The sequence below is a fragment of the Podarcis gaigeae genome, assembly GCF_964106915.1.
Source record: "Podarcis gaigeae genome assembly, chromosome: 6".
In the NCBI taxonomy this organism is placed as follows: domain Eukaryota; kingdom Metazoa; phylum Chordata; class Lepidosauria; order Squamata; family Lacertidae; genus Podarcis; species Podarcis gaigeae.
The window spans coordinates 47,536,148-47,554,032 of NC_139682.1; the positions used below are offsets into that span (position 1 = coordinate 47,536,148).

A 17,885-nucleotide genomic window follows, 5' to 3' on the forward strand; every position below is an offset into this window, starting at 1 on the left:
ATGTGGAGGCTGATAATACAGTAACGATTAAAATGGCCTCTGGTGGTTAAAATTACAGAAAGCAGGCCTCCCCTAAGACTCAGAATTTAAGTTCTCAAAATGACAAAGGGAATCTACAATTCCTTCTACCTGTCAGCATTTTCATGTGCTTTTGGAGTCAGAGGAGGAAGACATACTTAGAGAGATTACTTGCTAGGCTAAATTGAGAAATAATTGGCCTGTTCTCATTTGAGTGTATTTTTTCTTGAATGTTAAACATACATTGGAACCTCTGGTTACATATGAACACTTCTGGTAATTAGCTCCGCTAACCTGGAAGTACATGCTCCTGGTTGTGAACTTTGCCCCAAGATGAGCTGAAGTCATGTGGCGGCAGTGGGAGGCCCCATTAGTGAAAGCGCGCCTCAGGTTAAGAACAGTTTCGGGTTAAGAACGGACCTCTGGGATGAATTAAGTTTGTAACCGGAGGTACCACTGTGCTATTGGCTTTAATTCTTTAAGGGTTTAGCCCTTGGACTTGTCTGCATAGCCAAGACTCAGTAATAATAAAGACTCACTAGTAATAAAGATGGGCATTCCTGTCCATATGTGCAGTGCCCTTTTTAAAAATAGTAAAACTAGCTAGCACCTGAATTAGTAGAGAAACGGCTTTTACAGCAGTTTAACCTTGGCATCTTTCATTGTGAGAGTACACTGCACTGCCTGCCCAAAGTGATAGTTTCTAAATGCTATCCTTTTAGGACTTCACTTCAGATTAACTGATTCAATTCCTTACCAAAATCTCTGGATTTACTAGGGCTGATAACTTGGACTTTGCTCATAGGCAAGAAGCAGTTTATTCCTCTCAAGTACAGTACTGGGGAACAGTATAGCTGTGCTGCTACTAGAATTCAGTGAAGCTGGGTGGTCTAATCAAGGATCCTAAAAGGAAAGCAAACATTGAAGACTTAACTCAGGTACATGTAAACACAGGCTGAAAGGACAGAAGCAGCATCATAGCCATGCAGAACTCTTAGTGGTAGAAGATCCCACCATTCTCTTTGCGCGAGTATCCACTGTTAGTGGCTGCAGTGTGATGAGACTCTGAAAAGACAAAAGTCACAGTCAACTTTTTCTGAGTATTCCACACACACAGAAATTTTCCAATCAGAGCTCTAAATAGTACCACACATCAATTTAAGAGGAAGATCTTAATTTATTGTGGCAAATTGAAAACCAACAATTCAAAAGTTTCCAGATGATGTTAAGCAGCATAACCGAAAAAAATGGAGATCTCAATGAATGCACAAAACCTGCACGTGTTCTGCTTAGCTCTAAATTTCTTATCAATTAGTAGCCAACAATGTTTTTGAAGACTTTTCTCCAGTCTAGTTTAAAGTGTGATCCACACCATTCATTTCAGTGGTTTCTCAAGCAGAATATAAACGTAGAGGAGCTTTCATCACCCTGATTTTAAAAGTATATCTACTCTGAATGCATTAGTTTTTAACACAGGGATAGGTTGAAGAATATGATTATATAATGTAAATAAAAGAAGCTTGATATTCAAAATCATTAAAAAGTAGGGTGTCTAGGTAGGAGTTAGATTTGCTGAACACGAGCTGGTCACTATGGATTTATGTTCTTACTTCCTTTAAAGGTAAAGGGACCCCTGACCATTAGGTCCAGTCGTGACCGACTCGGGTTGCGGCACTCATCTCGCTTTATTGGCCAAGGGAGCCGGCGTACAGCTTCCGGGTCATGTGGCCAGCATGACTAAGCCGCTTCTGGCGAACCAGAGCAGCGCACAGAAACACCATTTACCTTACCGCCTGGAGTGGTACTTATTTATCTACTTGCACTTTGACGTGCTTTCGAACTGCTGGGTTGGCAGGAGCAGGGACCGAGCAGCGGGAGCTCACCCCGTCACGGGGATTCAGGGTAATTCTTTAGGAGAGGTAAAATGAATGTCTACAACTTGTGCTTACCAATAGCTCCTTCAATGTTGTGGATTGACTCTCTTACTGGGTTGACCCAGTGTCTCACAGATATACCCTTGGAAGTAGGATGCTGAATCAGAGATGCTGTGCGTTCCTTCACAGGCTCTAAACCCTTCAATTGTCTGAAAAACAAGAGTGAGAACATGTGTTAACATGTAAAAAAGTAATATATTCCGAGCAGAGGCCATCACTTCCATATTCCGTGCATTGGAGTATGGATTTTGTTTTGTATCTGTAAGCATTAAAGTGATTTAAGATCTGTAGGTGTGCTCTCACTGAGAAGCACCCTAAAACAATATAGTGTGCTAAGTAAGTAGAGACCCATATTTTGCCAAGGTAATATTCACTGGCTTGGGTTTCCAGTGTGCAGTGCAAAGCTGCTTGCTTCAGCATTGTCTGCATGTGCCTATTATTGCAAGTGCAGATGGAAAAGAAATGGGATACCCATGCAGTACAAGCCAAAGCAGAAGCACTTCTTGCACTGTTTTTGTGTTGTATACGGTGGCAGGAGAATGGTGTGTCTCATCTGCACATAGATGAGGAAACGTTTTCAGTAAAGTACAGAAACAACCTGCCTCATAGCTACACATGTTGCACCTTTGGCTCATGCAAATTCTGTGGAGTCATGCTGTTTGCTGAATTCTACAAGAACAATGAATTCCACTTACCCATGGTCATCAAATAGGGTCTCCTTATGGAGAACTACCTTGCTCTTGTCTTTAAGCAGGTCTTCATGGTGATTGTACAGGGCACTAAGGTTAAAATCCAGACTGTCTTTGGAAACCTAGCCATGGGTTTAAGCAGGGATGGGGAAATCAGTATTGATGTTTTTATAAGTCTGCTTTAAGTACACAGTGCAACTACAGGTGTTGAGGGGTCAAAGTGTAGCCCATTTAAAAGCAAATCTGACAGTGCCAACCTATTTCGATTGAGGGCAAAGCAAAAGAACCTTGCAACACAAGCAAAGGATGGTAACATCAGATGAATATTTTTACCTCAGGTTCTGTATACCAGATTTCTCTTCTGATGCTTGCTAGAGTAGGTGTTCCATGTAGTCGATTCCAGGGGTCTCGTTGCTGTGCAAGATGGGTAGGAATACAGTACGGAGTTTTCTGGATCAATAAGAAGTATAAGAGACTTAAAGGAGTGATTGCAAAGTTGTTCAGTCTGAGGAGATGGACCCTGCCAGCCAAGTTAGGTAGGCCAACCCTGTGTAGTGCTATTTCAGAATGACCAATCTGAAACCAAAATGAGGCATTGTGCTTCATTGAGTACAGTAGTATAATTGTTCAAATTCTAAAGTCACACTTCCGCTTATGCCCCTTTCTCATAGTTACCCAGTGAGCAACAAAAGTAGTCGGGATGTGCATCTGGAGCTCTTGTTAAGTGCATACAGAAGCTGCTGTAGAAGAGGTTGTATATTGGGTGCTGCTTTTACCCCTTTCTCCTACTGCCTTTAGGACCCAGGCCCTACGCTGTTTTAGACATTTCTGTTTCCCACAAGTTCTTGGTATGGATGCTGTGTCTGTGTTCTGGAGAACTGATGCCACATTTGCTAATCTTCAGCCATCAGCAAATTTTGGGAAACAGTTGGTGCATTTTAGCGCTCGTTATCAGTATTTTTTCTGGGTGAACAGTAACCCATGCTCATTCATAAAGCTTCGTGCAAGAGTGAACATGGCTGTGAGTAAGCTAAGTACATAAAATCAAATCTATAAAACCAAAATTGATATGCCTGACACTGCTCCCTGTGCTAGATTAGGGTCCATGGGATGATTTACATGAGGTTTAAAATGTGTTGTCTTCTGACCTGTAGCTAAAATGACCTTCCTCCTTTCAACAAACAGACACACACTCCCAACTTGCTGGTTCTCATATTTTCAGAGTAGAGGACAGCACATTGGCAGAAGAGGCAGCATCATGAGTTCTTTCACCTTACATCATTTCTCTTCTATACTCTGAGACGGGAACACAGGAAGCTACATTATATTAAATTAGACCCTCCGTCCATTTAGCTTAGCATTGCCTACATGGACTGGCAGCGGGTCTTCAGTGTTTTAGGCAGAGGTCTGTGTCTCTGTCTGGAAATTAAGCCTGGGACCCTCTGCATGCAGAGTGGCTGGAGGAGTAGGACAGAGCAAGAGGGTGAAGGAACCACAGGGGGGGAGGTTTTTCCCATTCTCTAGACACCTTGGGAAACTCAACAAACCTACTGTACCTGGAACTGGGGGTGGAGAATGCAGCTGAAGGGGACACAGCTGTGGCAATGGATGCTAGCCAGCCATGCTTTGTACACCACTTAGATATATTTTAATATGCTAAGTGGTAGAAATATTTTAAATATATTAAGTAGTGTAGAAATTCTGTCAATCAATCACAGTAGAATCTCTACCACTGAGCCACTGAGCCCCAAAAGGAGTGAGCAAAGCCTGGAAGACAGCCTTGGCATGGCAACAGGTTGCAGCAGATGGACCACGTGCTGTGGATTTGCTGCTGTGTGCAGGCCACCAGGAAGCAGTCTTTGGTTTAAAGAGAAAGGCGAGAAGTGTTTTAAGCGAGGAGCACTTATATATTGCTGAGGCTACATTTATTTGTAGAGACTAGTAGTCTTGTTGTTTAGAGTCTCCAAGTTACTCTTAAAAGTACTTTTTTATAAAGTGCGTTTGTGTAAAATTAGTGGCTTCAGCAGTCCCAAAATATATTGTGGCACTTTGAGATTTTAGAATTTGGTATTCTCTCTGTTCCCACAATCCTCCTTGCAATGTACTTACATTTTCTTCCATTATTGGAAAGAATATAATGTGTGGGGTAGGGAGCTTCTCTGTGCTCCCTCACCCAAGTTGTTGAAAGGGAATGGATGGAGTCCTTTATCTTGCCTGGAAAAGGAATGTATTGATAATGTGCATTCTTATCTGAGGGTAGTGCATTGTGACAACATCTTCCAGTATTGCCTTCTGTCTTCCAAAGTGCCACCTGGCACTCAAAAGTTTAAATAGCTGCTGCCTTATGCTGATGTAGACAACGCAGGTGGCGCTGTGGGTTAAACCAGAGCCTAGGACTTGCCGATCAGAAGGTCAGCGGTTCAAATCCCTGTGACGGGGTGAGCTCCCGTTGCTTGGTCAATCTAGCAGTTCAAAAGCACGTCAAAGTGCAAGTAGATAAATAGGAACCGCTCCGGCGGAAAGGGAAACGGCGTTTCCGTGTGCTGCTCTGGTTCACCAGAAGCGGCTTAGTCATGCTGGCCACATGACCCGGAAGCTGTATGCCGGCTCCCTCGGCCAATAAAGTGAGATGAGCACCGCAACCCCAGAGTCGGTCACGACGAGACCTAATGGTCAGGGGTCCCTTTACCTTTACCTATGTTGATGTGCCCTCCAGTCAATCTGGCCAGGAACATACAAGTCACTGCTGATTCACACCTGGAGCCAGCTGGTCAAACGCAACTGAGGTTAAGGTAGATTTGTGGGATAGGTGGGTCAGAGGGGTTCTCTTAGATGTTTCCAGGACTACCAGTAATGTGCATCCTAATCTGAGGGTGCAGAGAGGTAGATTTATGACCACATGAAAATAGATTTCCTGGTGAGTGACAGTGGAGAAGAAGGAAAGTGCTGCCTGTGTCATTGGGCCACTTCTCCCAGCCCCCTTTTTTTCTTTTGCAGCAAATAAATAGAGTGTGGAGGATGAAAGTGGCTGCAGGCTCCTCTCTGGGAGCCTGCATTTTTGCGCAAAGACAAAGATTGGCTTAGTGCGGCCAGTAAACCAGGACAAATACTCCATAGCAGAAGTGGGGAAGCTTCTTTCTTAGTCCAAGGGACACATTCCCTTCTCTGCAACCTTCTGAGGGCCATATTCCAGTGGTGGCTGGAGGCAGAGACAAAAGTAGGCAAAGCAACATATGCACATTTTACCTTTCTACAATAGGATGGTTTGCGCACACAAGCAAGCAAGAGGCATTATCAGAGTTCCAGAACAAACTGCAATCGGGGAAATGCTCAGGGAGCCAAGTAAGGGGGTGACCCGTGAGAGGGGAGTGGCTTGAGGAGAGGTCCAAGGGCCACTTAAATCTGTAAACCAGGGGTCTTCTCTAGTTGCTTTCCAGATTCTGGTGTATTGAAAGCATTTTATTGTTATTCCTAATGGTTTTGGTGATTTGCTCCTCAATGCCTTACTTTTGCATTGTCTGCATTTGTTTTGCAAAAATTTGTCTTCTTTTTTTTGTTCTCATTTGCTAATCACTCAGGCCTTATTTTGGATTTTGTGATGTCTTTCCTGATCTGCAGTATAAGTACTAGCTCAGCTTCTATTACTGTAGTTTTGGATAACCCTTCCTCCCCCATTCCCAAGTGTTCTGAAGATATCTAACCCCCTTGCTTTGGCTTTCCCTCTGTTTCCTTTTTATCAATCTTTATTTTTTATAAGACGTTTCCTCTGCCCAGTGAAAGTTAAGCATTCCTCCCATTCAAAACCCCTTTAATCCAGGTTAATAGTTTGGTTGAACTTCAGCATAAATGGGCTCTTTCTGCATCCTTCCTTTGATTTCTGTGAAAAACACCACAAGCGAAGAATGGCCTGGCCCAAATGTGTGTATAAATGCCTGGTTTGAAACTATTGTGTATCTCTCCCCCCTTTTTTTGTTTGTTTGTTTGTAAGCCTGGGTCTTGTGTCCCTTTAAAAAAAATTCAAACACAACAAAAGGCCTTTTCCATTGTGTTCTTGTCTATGGAATGCTGTTGCTAGGGAGAGATGCCTGCCACCATCTTCGTCAGTTTTTATTTATTTGTTTGTTACATAAAATTAGTACACTGCTTGATCATAAAAAACCTCAAAGCAATTTACAAAAAACCAAAGCAATAAAATCTGTTAGTTGCCAGGTTCAGACTTCTCTGCTAGTGTTTCCCCCCCTGCTTTTAAAAAGTTTATATATGCTTTATTTTATTGTCAAACTGTTTTGAGACCTTTCCCTCTAAAAGCTACGAAAAAATGAAACAAACAATAGACCCGAGCTTCTTTAGGTGGCAATATTTGTCTGAAAAGCAGGATAAAAAAATATATAATCAACTAACATTTCCCGCCTGACGGCAGAGCAATAAGGTCAGGTAGAAGCAAGAGTTGCAATAATGCCAAAGAGTTTCAGTGGCATGAGCCCTCAGATGAGGATGACTTTAGGCACTTTGTTAATATAAATGTAAAGGGGTGCATTTTAAAATGTTTTTAAATGGTTGAGGGCATTCTTAATAGGTGGCCCTCTTACCTGGGTACATCTGTTGTTGCCCGTGCAGGTCTCTTCATTTTCATAGTGTGGGAATGGAAAGGGGTCCCTGGTGGTTGGCATGCTCCAGAGGATGGGCGATCCAGTGGCGGCAGCAAAAGCAGATCGCGGGTTCCCTCTCGCCGCGTGTCAGGTTTGTTTAGGAACCGGCAGCGGTTGCTAAGCGACCGTCTTCCCGGGCTTTTAGAGCCCGCAGCACATTCTCTAAGGCGCCCTCTAATGGCTGGAAATGGTAGCACAAAAAACGGCGCAGGGAAGGAAACGTCAGAATTTTCCCGGAGGGATAAACAGCAGCAGGAAAGGAGGACGGTGCAAATGGGAGGGCGCAAGGCTATTGGTCTTCTTGAGAGGGCGACGTGTAATTAGCTGACTAGTCGGCACAGAGATCTGGAGAGGCGGGGGCGGAGAGGAGAGATGCTCCAGACTTGACGCCGCGATCCCCAGAAATAAAGGACGTTGGCGGATTATTATTTTATTTACAAAAATAGGTTTGGGGATTTTTTTAGGATTTTATATAGCTGGTAGTTCAAGTGCACCGAATAGTTAATCTCGCTCTTAATTGCATATGTAGTATTCCTATTTAAAGACTTGCAAGTGGGTTTCCTGTTAATAACGTTTGCGAGGGAAACCGGTTTATAACAGCCGCGTGGGTATGCTAAAAGCGGGAAGGAACATTTGCCCTCTAAGTTTAAAACAACATCCCGGCCGCCTACCTCTCGGGAAAAGAAAGGAAGAGACATCAGGGAGGGCCTGGTGCAAAGACACGCGCCATTCCAAGCAGCACGCTCGTGCAACAGATGTACGCGGCTGTGCAATAGCGTGGAGAGTTAGAAACGACGGGCTTTTGGTGAGACCCAAGAGACAGCACCTCCTCGCTGGCGGCAAATAGCAGCTGCATGGAAAATACTCTTCCAATATAGATACTCCCCCCCCTAATTTGTGTTTATTTGTACTTCGTATTTGTAAAACCCAATAAAAATGATTTATGAAAAATACATAAAAATGAAATACTTTTCCAGTGCAGAGCGGTCAGTCTTCTTCCTTGCTATTTTCCAGACAAAAACTGATTTTTAAAACAAATTCCCCCCCCCCCCCGGCTTTTAATGTTCAGTTTCGCTGCTGTTTGAAACTGGCTTTCCATGGTTTGCTGCTTTTCTGTGGTGCTCTCGAATAAACCACCAACCAGGGAAAGATCATGAAACATCTGCGCTGCAAATAGATCGGTACCCAGTTCTAAGCTTCCCACACCGAAAGCACCCCATTTACACCAACCACATCAGTGGGCATAGACGTTCTGTGGGAGGCCCGTTAGAACAGAAGAAGAGGAAAAATCTGAGCTGTCACAACAAACCTATAATATTCAAGGTCCTTTAGCGTAAGCCTAAAGAGCGGAAGTGTTTTGCGAGTGATTCCCAGGGGCTGGGCCCCGAGGTTCCTTCGGCCTAGCCAATGAGATATTTGAGGCTGAACAGGGCCGGATTTAGGTTTGATGAGGCCCTAAGCTACTGAAAGTAATGGGGCCTTTTATATGTCCAGCTGTCCTTTGTCAACAACAAATTGTCGCTGTTTTTTGTGTTGAATATATGGTAATTTATGGACCTAATAGGTATCTAAAGCCATTTGCACATAAAATATGTATTTAATCAAAGCAATTGTTGAACTGAAACACATTTAAGAAGTATATTAATAGTGAAATAATTATTAAGCTGTAACTTAAAATGATTGGGGACCCATTGCTTGCATCATAGAAGCTACACAACACGAAACACTTGCTGTATGTAGGTTTTATTTTATCTTTTTTATCTTATATTTTGGAAATGTACATCCAGTTATCCCCCTTTAAATATTGGGGGGGCCAAGAGAGTGGGGCCCTAAGCTGTATCTTATTTGGCTTATACGTAAATCGGGAACTGGGAACAAGCCCCCGTAGAGTTGATGTGCGTCGTCATTCAAATAGTGTGTATGCCATGTGATCGATTAAGTGGGGTGGGGCTTACCGGTAATCGCCCCCCGCCCAAATTCAAGTGGTTCGCCCCCTGGAGTGGTTTGAGCAGGTGGTGTAGCCTAGTAGTTCCCAGAGCGAGCCTAACCCGCGTCTACTCAGAAGCAGCAACTGCTGAATCCAGCGCAGCTGACTCCCAGGCCAACGACGTTAGGCTTGCACCCTAACCCTTGAACCTCTTTCCCTCCGGCTACGCCGTTTCCTATTGTTCAAAATTAGGCGGGCTTTTGTTTTGTTATGGTCGCGCGGCCTGTCACGCGGCCGCGGCGAGCGCGCCAAGAGGCTCGCGCGCCCTTCGAAAGACGCGCGCGCCAGCAGCAAACGGCCTCTGTCCCCCGGGCGCATCTTTCAAGCCGCCTCAGGTGCGCGGGAGTCGGAGGCCGGCGCGGCGGAGGCAGCTGCGGTTGCTAGGCAGCGAGGTGTGGGCGGCGCGAGGCGGGCAGGGGGCGGGGCTCCCGCATCCCATCTCCGCCTGAGAGCGCTGCTTGCTGCTGCTCTTGCCACCGCCGCTGCACCTGTGAGTCGGTGGCCGCCTCATCCAGACGCGCGGGGAAGCTGCTCGGTGCTGCTCCTGCGCCACGATGGCTGGGGCCGCTGGCGGTGTCCATCCTTTTCGGCCGGATACAGCTGGGTGCTGGCGGTGCCTCTCTGGTGCCGAGCTCGGGCGGAGGCGCCTGCCGCTTCTGCTGCTTTCTTTGCTGTTGCTGCTTTGGGCAGGCGCCGCTACTCCGGGAGAGGAGCTGCACGCCTGCAAAGAGGTACCGGCGGGGAAGAGCAGGGGGTTTTCATGTCCTGGAGCAGAGGAGGGGGCGGGTGTCTAAATTTGAAACGCCTTAGAAAAAACACTTGGCTTCAATCAAATCAAATTGTGTTGACTAGAATAAAACTCGACGCCAAAGTAGTCTGCGATGCTCGTGGAGCAAAAGGCACGCTAGAAGAGCATTGTTTCTTCGGCATCAATGAATGCTGTAGCCCTAGGAAGGGTTGGAGCAAGGCAGGCACACCTCAGAAGTGTACTGGCTGCCTTTCCCTAGGGGTCTTGTGGGGGCCAGTACAAGCTAGCCAGCATGCTAACAACAGTTTGCTGTGAGCCCTCCCTGGAGGGCTGGCAGGACGTTTGTGGGAATGTTTAAATGGGGGCTGGAGAGGCTAACTTCAAGCCACCACCAGGGAAGGTGGAGGAAATCTCTATTTTTCCTAGAACAGGCTGAAGCCAGGGCAGTACTGTAGTGGGTAGCGATTTTCATTGTTGGATCGTTACCCTCCATGTTTCCTATATGCTGGACATAGTGCTCTTTTTGTTGTTGGTGCCTCTTAGTGACCCATTCCAGAGAGTAGCCTCTGTTTTAGCAAAAAAAGGTACATTTATGGGATAAACACACTTGGCGTGCCGTAGGCTTACGCTTTGATCAGTTTTAGTCTTTAAGATACCACAGGATTATTATTTTAGTAGCTATCAAACCAGATTATCTGTTCTAACTAGTTCTAAACTGTCCCTTAGGGACTTCTAGCACCACCACCACCTGCATTTTGCTTTAACTAAGGAGTAACGATAAAGACACATCTCACAAACCTGAAGAAGAGTGTTTGTCTGTCTTTAAATTGGAGGATCATGGCTGTCTAACCTTCTGGCACTGTAGTACTCCCTTTCCTGCACCCACCCCCATTGACCGCTGACTGGAATCTACCTTGGGAAACTGACTGTTTGCTCCTCCCCCCCCCCCCTATGTAACATGGCAGGTTGCCTGCGAGTCAGATCGCAGTAACTTTCTAGTATGTCAACAAAGAGTGACTTTAATTTCTCCTGTGCATGCATGCCTGTTTTTCCTTAATGAAAACTGATATGAACAGTATAGATAATGGAAACAAAAATCAAAGGCAATGAAACAAAGCAGAGGAAAATTGCACATAAATAGCTGCCAGGTGCATGGGTATTAATACTTTTTAATCTCTGGTCATTGTTACATTCCATTGGCTGAAATGGGTGAGGTAGTTCACCACACTTGCCATATACTTGCATTTGTGTGTTGTGTGTGCTTTTTAAAGATCTGGGAATGTCAAAGCTTTCTGAATTTAACTTGTAGTCTGTAAAAGTACATTTTCTCTCTTGCAATTTTGTTCCTGGTTTATCTTTTTTTGGGGGGGTATCTTGTTACACCCAAAATTGCACCTGCAAAAAGCTGGTACAACAGCCAGAATGCACTTTCATTCCATTTTTGTATGGCTTCTTGTACTGCATATATGCTGTTGGTGTAACTGTCTGAGCTCCACCCTTGACAGTTCTTTCTCTGTTAAGAACAAAGGTGGCCTTATGGATCAAACCAAACATTTATCTAATGCCATCATCCTGTTTTCCTTGAGTGACCAAACAAATGCCTTCTGGAAACCAACCAGCAAGACTTGAAGGCAAGAGACCTCACAACTGATTGTCCCTCAGCAACTGGTATTCTGTGGCATATAGTCTCTGGACTTAGGAATTCCATTTCGGCTATCATAGCCGTGGGTAGGGCTCTTCTTCATTCTAATCCCTTCTTCAAAATGAGCAAGAAATACCATTTTGATGTTTTAATTGTAACTTTTGTCTGTGCCAAAATGTAGCAATAATGGTGTTCTACTGGGGGTGCAGTGCTGTGCATAATTGTTTGTGCCAGCAGCTCCCAAGACTTAAACAATGCAAACAAAATTGATTACTTTGGAACTCTTGAAAAGGAACTTGAGAAGAAACTAAAGCAGGCAATTTGAAGTTACCATTATTGAGCCATCTGTTAGCAAATTGAGCACCCCATAGGTGGCTGATTCCCCCAAATAACATCAGGAACAGCAAACCTACCCTCCAACAGTTCCCTCGGGGTCCAAGGGAGGCATAGGCCTCTGTTCCTAAGTGGTCATTGGAGGTGAGGAGGATGAATGTTCTCCCCAATTCTTTCTCCTTCAGATTTTGGTAGAGTGAGAACCACGTGACTTCAGTTATGTGAAATGGCTGAATGATATATTTATAGAAGGCAAGCTGAGGTGTTCTTTGCACTTCCCCATCTCTTCACAAGCATGAATCTCAGGGAATGAATGCTGATTATGCATTCAAAAATGCCGCGTGGCCCATCCCTGCTGGAAGTCAATCTCTTAGGTGTTGGTGGAACTTGCTCCAGCAGGAGGATTATTCTCACGGCCAAACAGTTAGAGACGAACTTGGCAATAACACCACTTTAGGCCTGTCAGCCAATTAAATCATGTTTAGTTGATTAATCAACTGCCTTTTAACTGAAGGTTGAATCTAGTCATACTCAAGAGTAGACTCTTTGAAATCAAAGGATTTAAGTTACGGTAGTCTTGCTCAACCAATTACACGAAGAGTAAGCTGAATGACCCACTCAGCCAAAGGCAACCCAACAGCCAGATATTTGACTACCCTCACATTTTTGCCATCCCAGGCAAGTAGCAAAACATCCCTCCTCCCTGAGATGCAGTGGGGCTTATTTCACTTTATTTATTTGCTCATCTTTCCAGGAGGCCCACGGATACCATTTTAAAGTATCATACCTTGAGGCAGTTTATCGCACTAGTACATTGCATATATAGCACAGCCATGAAAAGAAACCTCACAAACACAAACTTGTCTAAACTTATATATAACACAACCCTTTCTGCAGTCCAGTTTCAGGCAGCTCCTGTGACTGAGGGGGGGAAATCACCCAGGGGTGAGCAAAAACAAGAACACCTCTGGGTGCCCAGAGTAAAGATGGAGCAAGCAAGGTGGGAGCTTGTGACAGTTAGTTGCCACTCACGCATTCAGAGGCTGGAGTGTGGGTGGTGCTTTTTGCCTCCCTTCTCATAGAATGGAATCGTGGTGCTGAAGAGTTTGCAGCAGCAGTGGCTCATGGGCCTAATTATGCCCACCAGGCCATTTAGGGAAAAAACACGTCAGCCAGTTAATCACCTGGCATCATATGATTTGAGGTGCTGCACAGGTAAAGTTGAGATGCCAGCTTGAAAAGGAAGACTCAGGAGTGCTCTCTTATGGGTGCTCCTGATTCTTGCTTCCCAGCCTCTGCTTGAATTGGGCGCTCTCTGAATCCAGCACCCTTTTCTGTTGCCCTGCATAGCAACAGAAAGTGCCAGGTTCAAAAAGCGCCAAACTCAAGCTGACTAATTTCTCTATTTTTAACTTTTATTATTAATTCTGTGCATGTTTTATTTAAATGTATAATCTCCTGCAGCCTTCACTGGAGCAGTGTTTCTGGTTTTAATGTGCAGTGTTCTGGGGGATAGAGAAGGAAGGAATAATAAATGTATTCAAGGGTAGAGTGTCGATGAATGTTTTCAGAATATCAGCAAAATTAGTTCTGCCTTAGAAGTGACTAGATGCATTTCGGACAAACTGGAGATTGGCATCAGGTTTGCTGTCCAGGCTTTGAAAGAGCAACTCCTGAAAAGGAAGCTGTTATGCATCCCTGGTTGGTAGAACATGGAGTGATATGTGATGATTGAAATTAAATGTGGCTTCAGGTTTTAAATGTTAGCTCCCAACTTATCCAGGACCAGAGTCCAGAGCCGTGGGAGTGACTGATGGGGGTGGGGTCAGACAACTTTATAATTGGGCTCCCATGCAGCTGCTATTTGCTGAAGTTTAATAAAACTGGGATTCTATTTCTGCATCTTGTCTGGTCTGCTTTGGCCCTAGGCGTTTTGGGCAGGTTGTAGCCAACCATTTGACAGAGGAGGAGGTACAAAATAGTATGTAGCTAATTATAGCTAGACCAAGAAATTCAAAATAAAGTTATGTCAGCTGTAATGCTGCACACACTTTCTTTGGACTAAGTCCCACTGAGCTCAGTGGGGCTTACTTTTGAGTAAACGTGCATAGGATTGGAGCATCCATTCAATTAGCATTTTAAAGATATTCCCATTTTAATATGAATAAGCATAAGTACCAAGAGCTTGTCAAATATCCCCAAAGCTTTTGCATTCATTGCTCAGGAGCCTGGAAGCAGTTTTTCTTCTTAATGAGCAATTTGGTAGAATACCGCATGTGGGTTTTTTTGTTATCTCTCCTAAAAGTGAAAGGCCTTCTAAAGGCTTACAGTGTAACCCTACCCTTATCTATTTAGAAGTCCTATTGAATTCAGTAGGACTTACTCCCATGTAAATGGGATTAGGGCTGCGTCCTTAGTGTTTTTCTTCTTTCAATATGAAAGCCCAGCATCAAGGGAAAGGCCTTTGAACAGACAAAGCCTGACCATGGTTAGGGACTTGGGTAAGTTGTGAAATAATATTTAAAAAATGAGTTGGTATTTCATTCCAGTCATCATGTATAATTCCATGTCCCACCCCTGGGGTACATATGAAGTGCATTTTCATATATGCAAGTGTTGTTCTTTCAGACCCCAACAACCAGAAAATCATTTTCTAGAAATGACCAGTTCTCCCAGTGTGATCTTTGAGAGCACGGAGCATGCTGAAACTCCTTCATCTCTTTGCATTTGCTCAGTGGGAACAGTAATAGCTGCAGAACAGAATAGTTGTATTTTTATTTAATTTATTCTGATATAGATCCTGACTATTGGCTCCAGGAGACTCATACCTGTTTTTTGCCTAAAGTGATTAGGATCAGTTGCTGCTGCTGCTCGGTACTTCTAGCTAGCAGTGTCAGATCTACGAATTTTGCCAAAGGGGGCAAAAGTCTGTACTGCCGCCCACCCCGGCAAAAAGGAAGCCTGCCTGGGGCCCCCTACACCTCAACTTGGCAGGCAGGTGGGACCTCAAGTGCTTTCCCAGCCTCAGCCAGACAGTCTTGAAGGCAGCATCTTGCCCTCCTCCAACTCTTTGCAACACTGAGAAATGGTGGGTTGCTCTGCCATGGGAAATGGCATGCAGGGATCGGGGGTGAGCAAAGACCCTGATAGGCAGTGATCAATGGATGGAGGAGCTGGTTTGCTTGAGGCTCTTTTTCCTCCTCTCCCCCTTCCCTGTTTTTGTATGGTGGAACCTCAACACACACACACAAGCTGGGAAGCTCTGACTCTGAGCTTGTCCTGGTCTGCTGGCCAAGTTCAGGTTCAGCTTCCCCAGCAGGACTTGAGTAGCAGCAGAGGTGGATTTAGCCGAGCATGACTGGTTCACCTGCACAGAGTGTCGAAACAATGACTTAGAATGGAAGGCAAGAGTCTCTGTGTGTGTGCGCATGTGCTGAATTTCAGCGTGGCACAGGGCACTGCTGAAATTCGAAAGCCCAAAGTCTGCCACTGGGACCAGGCCCCTCTTTCTCTCCTTTGCGTCCCATCCTGCTTCAGCTTCTCATCTTCCTCTTCTTGGGGTGGGCAAGGAGGAAGGACTTTCTATAGCCACTCAGCAGTTTTTCCTCCCCGTTAACCTGCCACGCGGGGCATATGCTCCTTTTCACCACCCCGTTTAATTCAGGCCTGTCAGCTAATGGAACAAAAGGCCTGTCAGCTAATGGAACAAAAAACCCCAAACCCCTCAACCAATTCCTTTTTGTATTACTCAATGGTCCCACAGAGGTTTGCAAAGTACTCTTTTTATGTCTTTACTATAGGCAGCAAGAAATGGGATAAAACATATGTCCCTGTAGCTCAGTTGGAGGCAGAACACATGCCTTGCAACAGACCCTAGATTCAATCCCTGACATTTCCAGGTTAGGATGAGAAATATTCTTGTCTGAAGCCGCCTCTGTAGACCAGGAATGGGGCCCTTGTGGCTCTTCAGATCTCATTGGACTCCATCAACCCCACGCAGCATAACCAGTGGTCAAGGATGATGGGAGCTGTAGTCGAACAACATTTAAAGGGTCACAGGTTCCCCTCCCTGGCCTAAGGCCAGATAAAACCTTAGACTAATTCCTATATCTCTGAACTAAGAGGACTCTTTTAAAGAAACAAAAACGGTTGTTTTTGCTTGCTTTTGTAGATCGTAAATATTGAGGTGAGACAAAAAGTGGTCTGTATTGGAAACACTGGTAAAAGCTCCTGCTGATGTATAGGACAATTACATTGAGAAATATTTGATGCTGCATTTATAAGTCTTAATATCACCCTTTTCACTGTACATCTTGTGCATCAATGAGTTTTCAGCTTCTCCTCACTCTTTTATAACCTTGGTCTAGTAAGGCAACTGTAATTGGTTATGTGCTACAGTTATCACCCGTACACTGATGACTGTGTGTTTCCTCTTACCGGAAGCCTGGACTTAGCTGAGGATGCCTAACTGTCCTTGCTTTACTAGATTTATTTGATATTCAGATAAACACCTGCATTTCACACCCCACCCCCATTAGCCTCACCATATGCTGTATGAGTAAACTCTTGAATATGTAAGTACAGTGGTACCTCAGTTTACGAACTTAATCCGTTCTGGAAGTCCATTCTTAAACCAAAACCATTCTTAAACCGAGGCGCGCTTTCCCTAATGAGGCTTCCCGCTGCCGGTGCCCTTCCACCGTTTGGATTCTGTTCTTAGACTGAGGTAAAGTTCTCAAACCAAGACACTGTTTCCGGTTTTGCAGAGTTTGTAAACCAAATTGTTCTTAAACTGGACTGTTCTTAAACTGAGGTACCACTGTACTGTGACTGAGGAGCACTGGTCTCCTGCTTCTCTATTTCTGTGAGCAAAGCCCTCGCAGCTTCCCCACCCAACTGGCTATCTCACAAGAGAAAGATTAAAACTGTCTGACGGAAAGTTGGGAAAATCTGGGTCTTAATTTAAACCCTAAACGACTCCTCAGCCTGTCACCTTACTCGTGACTCCTCAGCCTGTCACCTTCCTCTGACAAAGTATCTCCCATTTACCTGTAAAATGTGACTTGAGGTCTGATTGGTCATTGGGCAGGAATCCCATGAAAAGGTACGCTAGGATCATTCCCTTTGTTCTTGCTTTCCCACCTCGGGGCCTGTGACCTTTCTGCATCAGGGCCAGACAGCATTTTGCTATGCACTGGGAAGCGGACCATTCTTGCAGCTTACTCATAAGTAACTAGAAATACAGTGCTGACTGGTTAGATCAGTTAGGGGTTTGAGCCACCGGGCTCTCATTTTGTTTATAGTATTCTGTTGAACATTTGCCTACTCCCCTCTTTCTTTTATTCTTAATAGAGTTTCATAACTTGACCACTGAAGTGTGTGCATTTGCCGACCTCAGGATTCTAGTCATCCCCATGCATCCAGACTGTTTGGAATTAATGCTACAAGGAATTTAGGATCAGAATTCTTATAGACTAGTACATTAATCTATCCTCTGGGAGACACCAGGAGCAGGGGATTGGCTGGAGGCACAAGGTGCATTGGCCCGGGATCTCAGGATCTAATAGTTAATGGGGCATCCCCAGATCCCTCCTTGTTTGGGGTGTAGGGCAGGCTGCAGACTGAAATAGGTGGTGGCAACCATAAATCAAGAAGGCATAACTGGCTCTCTACTGGGCTGTTGAGTATACCCACATACAGTACAAGGAAGGGGATCTGTTACATAGTGCTACTTCAGATTCTTGATCATGAGGTCAGTTTCTGTAGAGCTAAGAACATAGGAAGAGCCCTGCTGGATCAAACTGAAGGTCCATCTACTCCAACATCCTGTTATCTCAGTGATGGTGCCTGTTGGAAAGTTTACAAGCAAGACATGAGCACTAGAG

General features: G+C 44.8%; 2 protein-coding genes across 5 annotated transcripts in view; one reads left to right on the forward strand and one right to left on the reverse strand.

Moving 5' to 3' along the window:
* Positions 1–889: 889 nt before the first annotated feature.
* CFAP276 (cilia and flagella associated protein 276) lies at positions 890–8,605 on the reverse strand. Of its 2 annotated transcripts, none has more exons than XM_083745255.1 (5): positions 7,231–8,605; positions 2,975–3,091; positions 2,648–2,763; positions 1,968–2,101; positions 890–1,083 (listed from the first exon to the last, which is right to left on the reverse strand). In XM_083745255.1, exons 1-5 carry the CDS (start codon positions 7,309–7,311, stop codon positions 1,013–1,015), a joined length of 519 nt encoding a protein of 172 aa, XP_083601381.1. In that variant the 5' UTR covers positions 7,312–8,605; the 3' UTR covers positions 890–1,012. The 2 variants fall into 2 exon arrangements, with proteins under 2 accessions (XP_083601381.1, XP_083601382.1); XM_083745256.1 differs by lacking the exon at positions 7,231–8,605 and adding an exon at positions 4,751–4,874.
* Positions 5,350–17,885, forward strand: part of ELAPOR1 (endosome-lysosome associated apoptosis and autophagy regulator 1) — a 58,044-nt gene continuing 45,508 nt past the window's right edge. Inside the window, exon 1 of one of the 3 annotated variants that reach the window (XM_083745173.1) lies at positions 5,350–5,433. Coding sequence is in view for 2 of the 3 variants with exons in the window: in XM_083745171.1 (XP_083601297.1) it covers positions 9,832–10,008 (177 nt within the window). In the remaining variant the exon portion in view is untranslated. Of the gene's footprint in view, positions 5,434–9,618; positions 10,009–17,885 lie in introns of those variants that run through there. The other 2 variants (XM_083745171.1, XM_083745172.1) reach the window with 2 other exon arrangements.